Below are 12,523 nucleotides of genomic sequence, written 5' to 3'. Positions count from 1 at the left end.
GTAAAACATCTGAACCCATTAGATTAATGAGACGTTGTCATGAAAACGAAGACGCAATGCACAACAAAGTTACGTCCTACAAATAGGCTTAAAGTCGTCATGAAACAGAAGTTGAGATTGTCCTTTTTTCCATATTGTGACGTATATCCGAGTTAAACAGCTTCTGAAATTAGAAAAAAATGTAGGGCGGGGCTTGATTTCGTCCTTCGGGAATTGATTGGATCGTTGGAGGTTGGGCGCTGCTAACAAAATGGAGGCAGATTTGAATGCCAGTTTACAGTCAGTTGTGGAGGATTTCTCTCCACCGGACTCACCACCGTTACCCTCCCATGAAGCATTTTTAATTGAGGAACCCGACGATGAGAACGAGGACGAGCAGCCCAATTTTCCGGAAGGAATCACCCCATGTTTATATGAGCCTCCCGCAAACCAAGATGAGGCGGCTGATAACCCCGCCCTCTAGTAATAGATTTAGACCGGAAGAGAAGAGAAGTCGTTTCGAGGGGGGAGGGAAGGGTAACGTATTTGATTAAAGATTATAAGGGTACATACATTTAAAAAAAAAATGAAGTGCACAGATAAATCATTAATAATAAACACTAAAATATTACATACAAAAATATGAATGGTAAAATTTGATTTCTTGAAGACTTTAATACCATTTGAAAATTTGGGGTCAATAAGATTGTAAGAAATCACTACTTTATTTAGCAAGGATGCATTAAATTGATCAAAAGTGACAGTAATCACTTTTACTAAATAAAAGCTGTTATTTTACTTTCTATTCATCAAAGAATCCTGAAAAAAATGTGTCGGTTTCCTGAACTTTCCACAAAAATATGAAGCAGCACAACTGTTTTCAACATTGATAATAATAAGAAATGTTTCTCGAGCTGTAAATCTTTCCGCACTCACGGCCAAAGGAGTTTACTTTGGCCCTGTCCCGAATGGCACCCTACACAATCACAGTCTTCCTATCGACCGCAAAGGGGGCACCCTTCTGAAACCGAAAATGACAAATGGGACACCCTACGGTCTCATAGACTTAATGCACACGCGCACACGGTAGTAAGTTCACAAGACTGAAAGTGAATATGAAGTGTGCCATTTGGGACAGGTCCTTTTAAAATCCTCACACACTCAACTGTGTGAGAGACGGAGCGGAACATTGAAAATGGCGTATACCCACTCCTTAAGCCCACAAGACCGCAAGTGCACATGAAGTATGTCTTCTGGGACAGAGCCTGAATGATTTCAGAATGATCATGTGACAATGAAGACTGGAGTAATGATGCTGGAAATGCAGCTTTGATCACAGGAATAAATTACATTTGAAAATTGTTTAAACTTACTGACCCCAAACTTTTAAAGAGTCGCCTTGATTTTGTCACGCAAGACAATTTCTGTCTAAAAACCTAAAATCAGAGGGAAATGATAGGTAAATGAGAATGGAGTAGAAGCCCCTAACCATTTTTCTAAGCCTAAACTTGACATAAACTATAAACCTATCCCTCAAATCTAATTGGCTGATTGCAATGTTGTTCCAGGGTCAACACGGATATTGATCCAGGAACATGTTCAACTTTTGAACGGTAGTGTGTGTTATGTAGTCATGATGCGTTTAGTGAGATTCACCCATCTGCATTGAGAGAGAGCACTGTTTAGTCACGTCTCCACAGGGTTGCACTGCCTTTTCTATTGTGCTGCTTCATGGTTTAAAAATACACCCGCAATCTTATCTGGACTAAACAGTCGACAATTGTTTCTGGGAGATTCCTGCTCCTGTCCCTGACTTACCGGAGTCGGATTTGCGAGACGGAGCCATAAGCTCCCGACAGTGGTGAGCAGCTTTCTCTGTAGTCGTGTAACAATGCCTAAAGCTATATGGTAGGTATGTCACAGATACATGTGACGGCCAAAAGCCACAACGCCACATGCCTGCCTGACAGAATACAAAGCTCAGGCTCAGCTGACATCATCTGCCAAGCCTTTCGGGACTGCGGGTCTGCTGGTGATGTGTGGTTGCACCATTTCCTGCAAGCTTTACTAGGAATCCATGTTCATGCCCTCTTCGGAGCACATGAACGGATCAAAGGGTGTACGGCAGCTGATTTGGGATCAGCTGTTTGGATCTCAATGATTCTGGAAGATCTGGTGAGGGAGAATAATATCGAGTCAACATCAAACCAACACATTTCTTTCTTTTATAAATATAAAAAGTCATGCGTAATTGCTACGTCTAAGGCTACGTCGTCTACACTAGGGTTCCTCAAATCTGGTCCAAGAGGGCCACTGTCCTGCAGAGTTTCACTCCAATCATAATCAAAGACATCTGAACAAGCTAATCAGTGTCGTCATGATTACTAGAAAGCTATGGCAGCTGAGTTTTTGATTGGAGCTAAAATATGCAGGACGTCTGCCCTCTAGAACAGGATTTAAGGAACCCTGGTCTGCACTAATCCGGATACATTTGAAAAGCGCATCTTTTTCTCTACGTTTGGTCTTTCGCCCACACCCAGACAGCGTTTTTGTCCTGCGAAAACTGTGACGCTTTCCAAGGTGGATACCTTTAAAAATGCAGTTTCCGAGCTACAGGTGAAACTCGAAAAATTTGAATATCGTGCAACAGTTCAGTAATTCAAATTAAGAGGTGAAACTAATACATTTAGTACATTTAGTATATATAACTATATACCCATCATGATTATACTTTTCAGAGGGCTGACATTTCTGCATTTAAAAAACTTTTTTTTTATTAATTTCGTGTAATATTCTAATTTTCTGAGATTTTGAATTTGGGGTTTTCATAAACTGTAACCCATAATCATCAAAATTATAACTTTTGCACGATACACTAATTTTTCGAGTTTCACGTGTGTAGCGTGGAGTTTCAAACGGAGGTATTTGAATTGCATGTAAAGTCATGTGGTGCATATCGTACCGATAGATGTGTGTTTATAAAGATTCCTGAAACATTCCTGAAAAGATGACAGAAAATGTACTCACAATTGCTGTCCTGTGGCAAAACATGAGAGCAATTGCGTTTTAGACCAAACATGGAATGACAATTGAGTCCGACCTGGACGTACCAGTAAGGGGTGAGATACTTTGCTAATAAGATCAATTGTGTCTGGTCGCTATCATCTCAGTGAGCTTTTTCGCAAACACAAAAAGATGATTTTAGCATTTTCCGACATTTCGGTATGGACAACAAACGCTTGAAATCGCTAATGTGCACGGAGTGTTTTGAAATGAAAAAGGCATTTTCAAATGTATCCGGATTAATGTAGACTTAGTCTAAGCTGCAGTAAAGTGCAACAATTGAGTCTTTGAAGTAAAAACTCCATTCATTTTCTCCATAAGGAAAATAATTTTACATATAAACCTTTAAAAGCTACATGGTTGTTAATCGATGATAAAGCCTGCATTATTTCACCTTATTTCTTAAAATAATTGTGTTTTGCAGTGGAAATTCCTAATGACAAACCCATAATGCTGTACAGAAATTCCACCAATCAGAGTCAAAACAAGCAACACCCACCAAAAGATCTCGTTAGCTCCGCCCACTCTAATAAAGCACTGCGAATGATGTAATTGAATCGATCAAAATACTGAAATGTTTGAATATATAAGCACATTTTGCAATAACCTTAAAATATGTTTGTACACATATAATCAACATTTGCAAATTAGTAGTTCTATGTTTCTGCATTTTTAATTTGATTATGCTATTCGCAATGCTTCATGGGATTGTAGTTCTTTCCCTTACTACAGCGGTTAGGTACACAGTCTTGTACCTTTGTCTTTTTGTTTGTAGTGTTGTGATTTACCTCGTAGCTGATTGGGTTGGTTCATGGCGTATAACTCTTTAACAAAGACTATTTTATAATAGTCTCCCTATGGGAAAAATTAATGGAAAAAATACTTCCTGGAAAAGGGGGCGGGCAGTACTTCACTCTATAATGGTTTGAAGGCCCCATGTGTCACTAATGGCTGAACTCTAGTATGGTCTTGTTCATATGTGTTCTTACCGAAGGTCCATAAAGACGAAGAAAACTACATCACCAGATCCGGTCAACTCATCAGCCCAGCTGAGAAGCAGTGGGGCCATGTTTCATTGATTTTCCTCGCTTTAATGGATTTCATTGGACCCTCTCATGAATCCGCATTAATATTTCATTACGTGCGTCTTCCATTTCCTGCGCCATAAGAGCACCAGGCTAGCTTACAGTGAAGTGCTCTGGGTCGATGGACTGCTACCAGCCGAACCCCCGAAACACCCAATCCCTGTCTACGCCCAGGGGACGAAACTTGTGATTCGAAACGACAAAAAGGGCAAACAAGAATTGGGTAAAGACATTAGCCAACAGCGTACAAAAACATGCTAGCACAACAACCCCAAGCTGCAAAGGGATTCACGTGCTTGTAAATAAATAACCTTGTTGTGCGACTAGAGATTTCAGTTGCAGTCGGTACATGTTTCATGTGAACATTTGAAAATCTGTAGCGTTGTTACTTGAGCAAGGTTATTTTGTTCGGTTCGAGTTGTTTTTCTGCCAAACGAACCGTGCTGTACCTGAAAAAAACTAGATGTGGACTTTTTAGTTCGAAAAAACAACTTGCAGTTGCGTTATTATATTACTGGGTTGAGATGAATTGTGGACGTTAATGTATTCAAGTGCAATATCGGAAACTAAAGCGATCAGACATATACAGGTCAGACGGGCTGCTGGCTCAGCACACCACGGAAAGATGCTTTCTTAAAAATCCTTTCAAGTGCTGCTTCAAAGGATCCATCAATGTCTCAAAAGTAAAAAAAGAAAGAAAGATGCATCTATGACAAATAGTTGTGTTGAAAATTCAGTCTATCCAACTGAATTGTCTGAAAAAGAACGAGCTTTGAAAAAGGTTTAAAGACATATTTTTGCATCGTTTGATTTGGATGATAAAAAAACAGTTATGCATAAAAAATTTTTTTAGCTGGGGATGTTAATGAAAGCTAAAATAGTTTTTATGCATAACTGTTTTTTATATATATATATATATATATATATATATATATATATATATATATATATATACACACATATACATATACCTACATATATATATATATGTATACATATATATACATATACAAATACATATATACACATATATATATACATACATATATATATATATATACATATACAAATACATATATACACATATATATATACATACATATATATATATACATATACACAAATATATACATACACATATATATATACATACACATATATATATATACAAACACATATATATTATATATACATACATATTCATGCACACACACACACACACACACACACACACACACACACACACACACACACACACACACACACACACACACACACACACACACACACATATACATATACAGCAGAGTATTACATTTTACACATGGTGTACTTTTTTATCCCTGTATGAACCAAACCCATATTAAGTGTTTTCAGCCAAATAAAGCTCTTTTTTTGTTTTGTGTCATCTGTCCACAGAATGTTTGAAAGTAACTGACACGACTGGAACTTCAAACGGGACGGATTTCATTCATAGACGGATAAAAAAAGTACCCTATGTGTAAAATGAAATACTCTTCTGTACCTTTAATGCTGTGGGCCTAACTTTCTGCCAGAGGTCCTGGACATCTTGTTCAGATACATGGCATCATGGATTCAATCAAATACCTACAGATAAAAAATCAAAAGCTGACAACCTCTGCTAGAAATCTTATAAAGGGCCATGTTTGGATCTTCCAACAGGACAGTGATCCAAAAACAAACATCAAAATCAAAACAAAAATGTGTCACTGAGCACAAAACCAAGCATCCGCAATGGCCATCCCAGTCCCTTACCTGAGCCCTATAGAAGATGGAAGAAGCACAACATGGATCTGGGGAATCTGCAGGATCTGGAGAGGTCCGGTATGGACGAATGGAGGAATGGTCTCTGATCTCAGGTCAGTTGTTCTCCAAACTCATCAGACATTATAGGAGAAAACTCAGAGCTGTTATCTTGGAAAAAGGAGGTTGCAAAAAGTATTTAATAAAAGGGGGAAAATAATTGTTCCCAACATGTTTTGGAGAAAAACATTTATTTCATAATGTGATTACCAAAGGTGCTAATAATTCTGACCAGCACTCTGTGTGTGTGCGTGTTCTCTCTCTCTCTCTCTCTCTCTCTCTCTCTCTCTCTCTCTCTCTCTCTCTCTATATATATATATATATATATATATATATATATATATATATATATATATATATATACACACACACATACATACAAAGTTAAAATAAGAACAGCATTTATTTAAAATAGAAATCTTTTGTAAAAATATACACAATCGTTCAAAATTTTGGGGTCAGTATTTTTTTCTTTCTTTTTTTGAAAGAATACTTTTATTTGTTAAATTGATAAAAGGTGATTGATAAATATTTATATTTTGAATAAATGCTGTTCATTTGAACATTTTATTCATCAATGATTCCTGAAACAAAAAAAAGTATCACAGGTTCCAAAAAATATAAAGCAGCAAATGTTTCCAACATTGATAATAAATCATTAGATTAGAATAATTTCTGAAGGATCATGTGACACTGAAGACTGCAATAATGATGCTGAAAATTCAGCTTTGATCACAGGAATAAATAATATTTTAAAGTATATTAAAATATAAAACCATTATTTGAAATAGTAATATTATTTCACAATATTACTGTTTTTTAAATGTATTTATGATCAAATAAATGCAGGCTTGAGCAGAAGAGAATTCATATAAATACACATACTGCGTGTGTGTGTATATGTATGTATATATGTGTGTGTATATGTGTGTATATGTATATATATATATATATATATATATATATATATATATATATATATATATATATACACATACATACATGTGTGTATAATATATACTATTTTTAAGAATTGTGTGTATACACACACACACACACACACACACCGTTCAAAAGTACATTTTTTTGGTTTTTGAAAGTATCTTATGCTCACAAAGGCCGCATATATTTGATTAAAAAAAACAACAAAAAAATAATATTGTGAAATATTATTACAATTTAAAATAACTTTTTTATTATAATATATTTTCAATAAAAGAAACCAATACTTTTATTCAGCAAGGACGCATTAAATTGATTTTAGAATGTTACACAATATTCTATTTCAAATAAATGAAATAGAACTTTCTTTTCATCAAAGAATTCTATATATTGATAATGAGAAATGTTTCTTGAGCATCAAATCATCCTATTAGAATTATTTCTGAAGGATCATGTGACACTGAAGACTGCAGTGATGTATGTATATACATATACATACACACGTTATATATGTCATTTTGGCACAATATATTCTCCTGTACCAAAACGACCTTTAAATAATATTGGTTGATAATTTAAGATCTTATATTCACACACGAATTTCAAACACATTGGTTAGAACTGCACTACACCCTTTTTGCCCCAATACTACATTTAACATCAGGATTCCATTAAAACGCTTTCAGACAAAATCAAAATATGACAGTCCAATATGAGAGCTGCGATTCAGGCCATCCCATATTGACGCATGAATCACAGTTCTCCAACAGCAGACATCAGTGGCCAGTTCAAATTACACCAGTTGTTGGCAGCTTGACAATTGCAAACACACAAAAACCCAGGATAAATGGCCAATTTAAAATTACCCGTCACCTTGAGAGAGGAGGTTCAGTCAATTAAGTAACTCTAAAGCCTTTCTGTACAGACAGTTGGTCAGCGGGAAAGCGTTGGGAGATCCGTCAGGATTTGACAGACTGGACTATAGTGGCTTGATCGGTTTATATTCTCTCATTCTGGCATTGAGAAATGAGCTAATTAAGTGTTAGTCACTCACTACATTATAAATCATTAACAAGCTTCTGAAAACAATAAGGATGGTTAATCTTCCAGCGTCATGTAGATCGATATATTAAACAGCATAAACATGGTATGCAAACTACTTCATTTGCATACTGGCATATGGTGAAACTAAATGAAGACGCTGTTCAATGCAGTAACAATGTCTTAGCAAGCATTTAATATGCAGTGCACTCACTGCTTCCCCTCAAGCAACTTCCCACTTGCACAGCAGGAACTTGCCTTTTCATATGCCGAGTTAATGTTGCTTTTCCTTGACCACACTGCCATCTAGCGGTTATTACAAGCTGCTTCACAGTCAAGCCTCATTTGAACTCTGGGATCTTTTTTTTTTTCAATGATGGATGTGGTTGCCTGGTTACCACTTTAACCTTCACAACTTGTTTTGTAGGCAGGACTGAGATGGAGAAGAGGTAACTATGGAGACAGGCCATTTCCATTACATATCGCTAAACATTAAACTGCACAGTTTTGCAAATAACGACAGGAGGTACGAGTTTAAAAACAAGCACATGAAATCTTTACTTTTTTTATACGCCATACAGTTTTCGCATACAGACAGAAAAAAATACTTCCTATAAAAGTATTACAAAAAAGGAGTGTTAAAAGAGGTGTAAAACAAAAGAACACGATTAAAAATCAACGATGGAAAATTCCCGTTCAGTGCAAATGGTTGTAGTGTTGGCAGGTGGACCTTCAAACCCCATGATTATCAACTAAAATCTAAGAATAACACTTGATTCAGGTTTACACATCTGTATGAAATTCAAATCAGAGGACATTTGTTTAAAAACTCTCAGAATAGCACTTGCTTTAAATGTGTGTGTTGACTCAATTTTACCAATGGGTTCAGATGACTCGGCAAATAGTCATTCAGCAGAGGGCACTGCGTACTTGAGCTTAAACTGTAGTGTTCGTAAGGGTTACAAACATTAGTGTGTCTGGATCAGTACAGTACTCATTCAGTATGTAACATAATTATGGTCACATGACCTTTCTGTTAGTGCTGCAGGTGCATATTTATGACAACATACAATTAAAACGCAATGGGCTCAAAGACTTGCTTCATTTTGTCAAACATACCTGATGTGTTAAATGGTTAAAGAGGTAGATGCCATCAGTTTCGACACAAACGGCTCATCTGAACTGAACATACTGCCTTGTCAAGCACCGTTTTATTTCTGAAAAAAAACAACATCTAGGATTTTTGTGAAACGGACAGCGAGAGGAAAAACTGTTACTGAATGTGTAAAAAAGCCACATATTTGAATTCCGCTCAACAGAAATTGACAAACATTTTTTTAGGTAAACTGTCAGAGTGAATTGAATGCTACAATTCACCAACACATGATTGTTACAAACGATTTACGCACATTAATTCTGTTTGAGTTTTAAAAAATGAGGCCCAGTACGTAGTACACCCATTATAGAACTTCAGTCAAATTGCTTTGTGCATGCAAATATATAAAACACTTTTTTTTAAAGTAGAATGCAATGGAATATTTTGAGCACAGCTGAGAGAAAAAAACAAACAAAAAAACTAATTTGTAACTTCTCTGGGATGCTATTCGATTTCAAAACATTTTAAGAAAGGAATGATGACTTTGTGGAAGTATTAAGCTAAAAAGGTCCATCCTAAAATCATAAAAGGCATAAAATTATTGTGGAACGTTTTATAGAGTTGGAATTGAAGTGTTAAGGTGAGTCTCTAACCACCACGATCACCAGGTGCTCCTCCTCAAGTTTGCCGAGAGTTTTGAGAGCGCTCTGGAGATACTGCTGTGAAAAGTCACAAGGAGGGAAGGCGTACAGCATGCCCCCCGTCTCCCGCTCTTTGGGCCCCCCGAGGGGCAAGCCGATGACCCCTGCCGCCTGCTTGTTTCTGAGGTACGTCACCAGGTTGCGGAGAAGGCGCTGTTGAAGTCCTGGTTCTGGAGGAGGGGCGTCCCGGTCCATGGGCCCCTGGACGGCGAGGAGCACGGCGTAGCTGTCCGGGCTGCCTAGCTTGATGCGGCGCGTCACCTCGTCCAGTTTGGGCTGATCCAACCTCAGCCGCTGGGCAATTTTAAGCTGCGTGATCTTGGCACCTCCAGCTTGATTGTCTCTCATGAGGGCGTGGAGAAAGCTCACGCCTCCCTCGAGCATGTGCATGTTTGTGGGGAAGCAGCTGTTTTTAAGGACGAGAGAACCGTGCCACACGCGGATCAAAGTCTGGGCGTATTCGGAGAGCGTGCTGGGCTTTTTGTAGTCCGTTTTGGACTTGTCCGTCTGCGAGTCTGGGTCGCTTTCGCTTTTGCGGTGGTTGCGATCCCGCTCGTCCTTCCTCAGATGCAAGGACTCGTCCTGCGCAGAACGCTCATCGCTGGAGTGTCTGCTGTTGTCAGGGGTGTGATCGAGGGGTTCTGAGGTGGAGTCCGGGAGACGCCCGCGGCCCCGGTCCGGACTGTCTTCAGGGGTGGCCGGCGCCCCTCCTCTGAGCTTTGACCGCCCGCGCTCCTCGGTGGGACGGTCGTTGGGGCTCAGGCTTCTTCGCTTGCGCCGCTCCTCCCAGTTTTTCCCCAGCCCCCGTTCGAGGTCCCGCTCCTTTACCCAGCGCTCCCGGCTGCGGCTACGACTGCGTGGCCGGACCCGCCCAAACGCTTCCGGGTTTGCCCGCCGCTCCAGTCCCTTCGGTGGACTCCAGTCCCGGTCCGAAAGGCGCTCTCTTTCTCGCTCTGCGAACAGAGGATGTGACGGTGAGCGGGCCCTTGCTCTCAGCTCTCTCTCCAGGCTGCGGTGGCGTCCGTAACCCTCAGCTAGAATATCAAAATGAGGAGGCGGGAGCAAAGGCGGCTGGTACTGTTGAGGGTACGCCCTCGTCTCCTCCGCCTTCGCAAAATCCACACGTAGCCGACGGTTCGGACCGCCCAGAGGAAAGCCACGCATTTGCGCGCAAGCGGCCTGGGCTGCATCCAAGCTCTCATAATGAATGTAAGCAAAATTATCTCCTTTCACATAGTCAATAGTGCGAATACTCCCAAATCGGTCAAACTCACGTGCTAAAGCAGCGAGAGACGTATTCGGGCCAAGTCCGCCCACCCAGAGCCGAGTCGTTGGATTGGCTTTCCCGTATCCGATCTTAATCGGGTTGCCATTAATCATACGCCCCTGCATGGCCACCTTAGCCCGGTGAGCCATATCCAAGTTCTGGAATTTAAGAAAAGCATACGCGCCGCCTTGTCCGCGAGCGGGCCGCTTGATAACGACTTCTTCAATAATCCCATACTTCTCAAATCCTTGTCGTAGTTCCACCTCAGAAATATTATGATCCAAGTTTCCGATGAACAAATTCCTCGTGGCTCTTTGATCGTCCTCTGGTTTTAATTCGTCCTCAGGAAGCTGATATGCATACGCACGGCTCCTCTCCTCCAAAGCGCTGTAATAGTCCAAAACACGGTCCCGGCTGAGTCCCATGCCATCAACGTAATGCCTAGGTCTCACTTCTCGAAGGGCGCTAGTGCTCCCCGCGCCGGGCGACAGGGACCGCTGTCTGTAGGTGTAGGCAGCGCTGTGCAGAGATACATAACTAACATCTGGAGGCGTGACACTGCGACGCCGCATGTACATGGGTTCAACTTTGAGTGGACGATCATATAGCACCAACCTGGTTTTGGCGTGACGTGCTTCACGTGCAATTTCCGTGTGTCTGAAGTTGACGTAGGCGACGCGACCCAGTTCAGGCGTATGAGACAGCTTAACACTCATATCTCCAAACTTTTTAAACTCATGAAACAGTCCGTCCTCCACATGTTCATCAGAAAGCTGAGATCCAAGGTTGCTGATAAGTAGTGTCTTGTATTCTAGTCGTGTACCCACTGTTTCAGTGGCTGGTGTCACAGTCTTACCTTTAGGCAGGACTGAGGTGGTTCGGAGGGGGGCTCGACCCAGCAGACCCAGTTCGTGATGCGGGCGGTGATGCAGACTCTCTCTCTCTTCACGGACCCGCGGTTTTTCCCGCTCTCGGCTGCGGCTTCGTTTATGATAGTTTCGGCTCTCCGCGAGCAGCAACGCGAGCGGCGGGTTCGGTTCGCGCTCTCGGTCTCGCTCGCGGACGCGTTTGGCGAGAGTTCTGGACGGACTCGCGTCGCGATCGGCCTGCCGCTTCATTTTACAGTGATGCTCCCCCCGCAAAAATATAAAATCAGCTCCGAGGTGAAATCTCACGGCTCCAAGAGTTTTTGTACATCCGTGAGGAGGACTTCAACTAAAGTTTGCACGAAAAAACGTTTGCCTGGATGTTGAGTTTCACCGATAAAAATAAAACGACAAACATTAGCGTCGCCTCAGATGCATCTACTCCGCCATCTTGGACAAAAGGAATGTGCGCGCCCCTGAGTGGGAGGAGCCAAGCTGACGTCAGTGCGCATTCGCGTTACGCTTCAGAATTATGGAAAATCAATATTGACTGTAAAATAAAGTTCTAAGAGCTAAACGAATTAATACTTTTCATAAAAATCTAATACTTATTCTCATTCAAGAAAAGCTGAGAAAAACACAATGCCTGGATTATTGTG

General features: G+C 40.4%; 1 protein-coding gene across 1 annotated transcript; it reads right to left on the bottom strand.

Annotated features, from left to right (window-relative positions):
• Positions 1 to 8,467: 8,467 nt before the first annotated feature.
• On the bottom strand, positions 8,468 to 12,345 carry rbm15b (RNA binding motif protein 15B). Its single transcript, XM_077226981.1, has one exon. It carries the CDS (start codon positions 12,114 to 12,116, stop codon positions 9,666 to 9,668), a length of 2,451 nt encoding a protein of 816 aa, XP_077083096.1. The 5' UTR covers positions 12,117 to 12,345; the 3' UTR covers positions 8,468 to 9,665.
• Between the last annotated feature and the right edge of the window lie 178 nt (positions 12,346 to 12,523).

This window comes from Siphateles boraxobius, unplaced genomic scaffold, assembly GCF_051911475.1.
Source record: "Siphateles boraxobius isolate OS27281-9 unplaced genomic scaffold, OSU_SipBor_1 13, whole genome shotgun sequence".
NCBI classification, from domain to species: domain Eukaryota; kingdom Metazoa; phylum Chordata; class Actinopteri; order Cypriniformes; family Leuciscidae; genus Siphateles; species Siphateles boraxobius.
The sequence above is the reverse complement of the archived record's forward strand: the minus strand, read 5'-3'. Positions and strand labels throughout refer to the sequence as shown.

What these genes read in the sequence shown, in the direction of transcription:
- rbm15b (XM_077226981.1), bottom strand. Translation starts at nt 12,116, where the DNA reads ATGAAGCGGCAGGCCGATCGCGACGCGAGTCCGTCCAGAACTCTCGCC.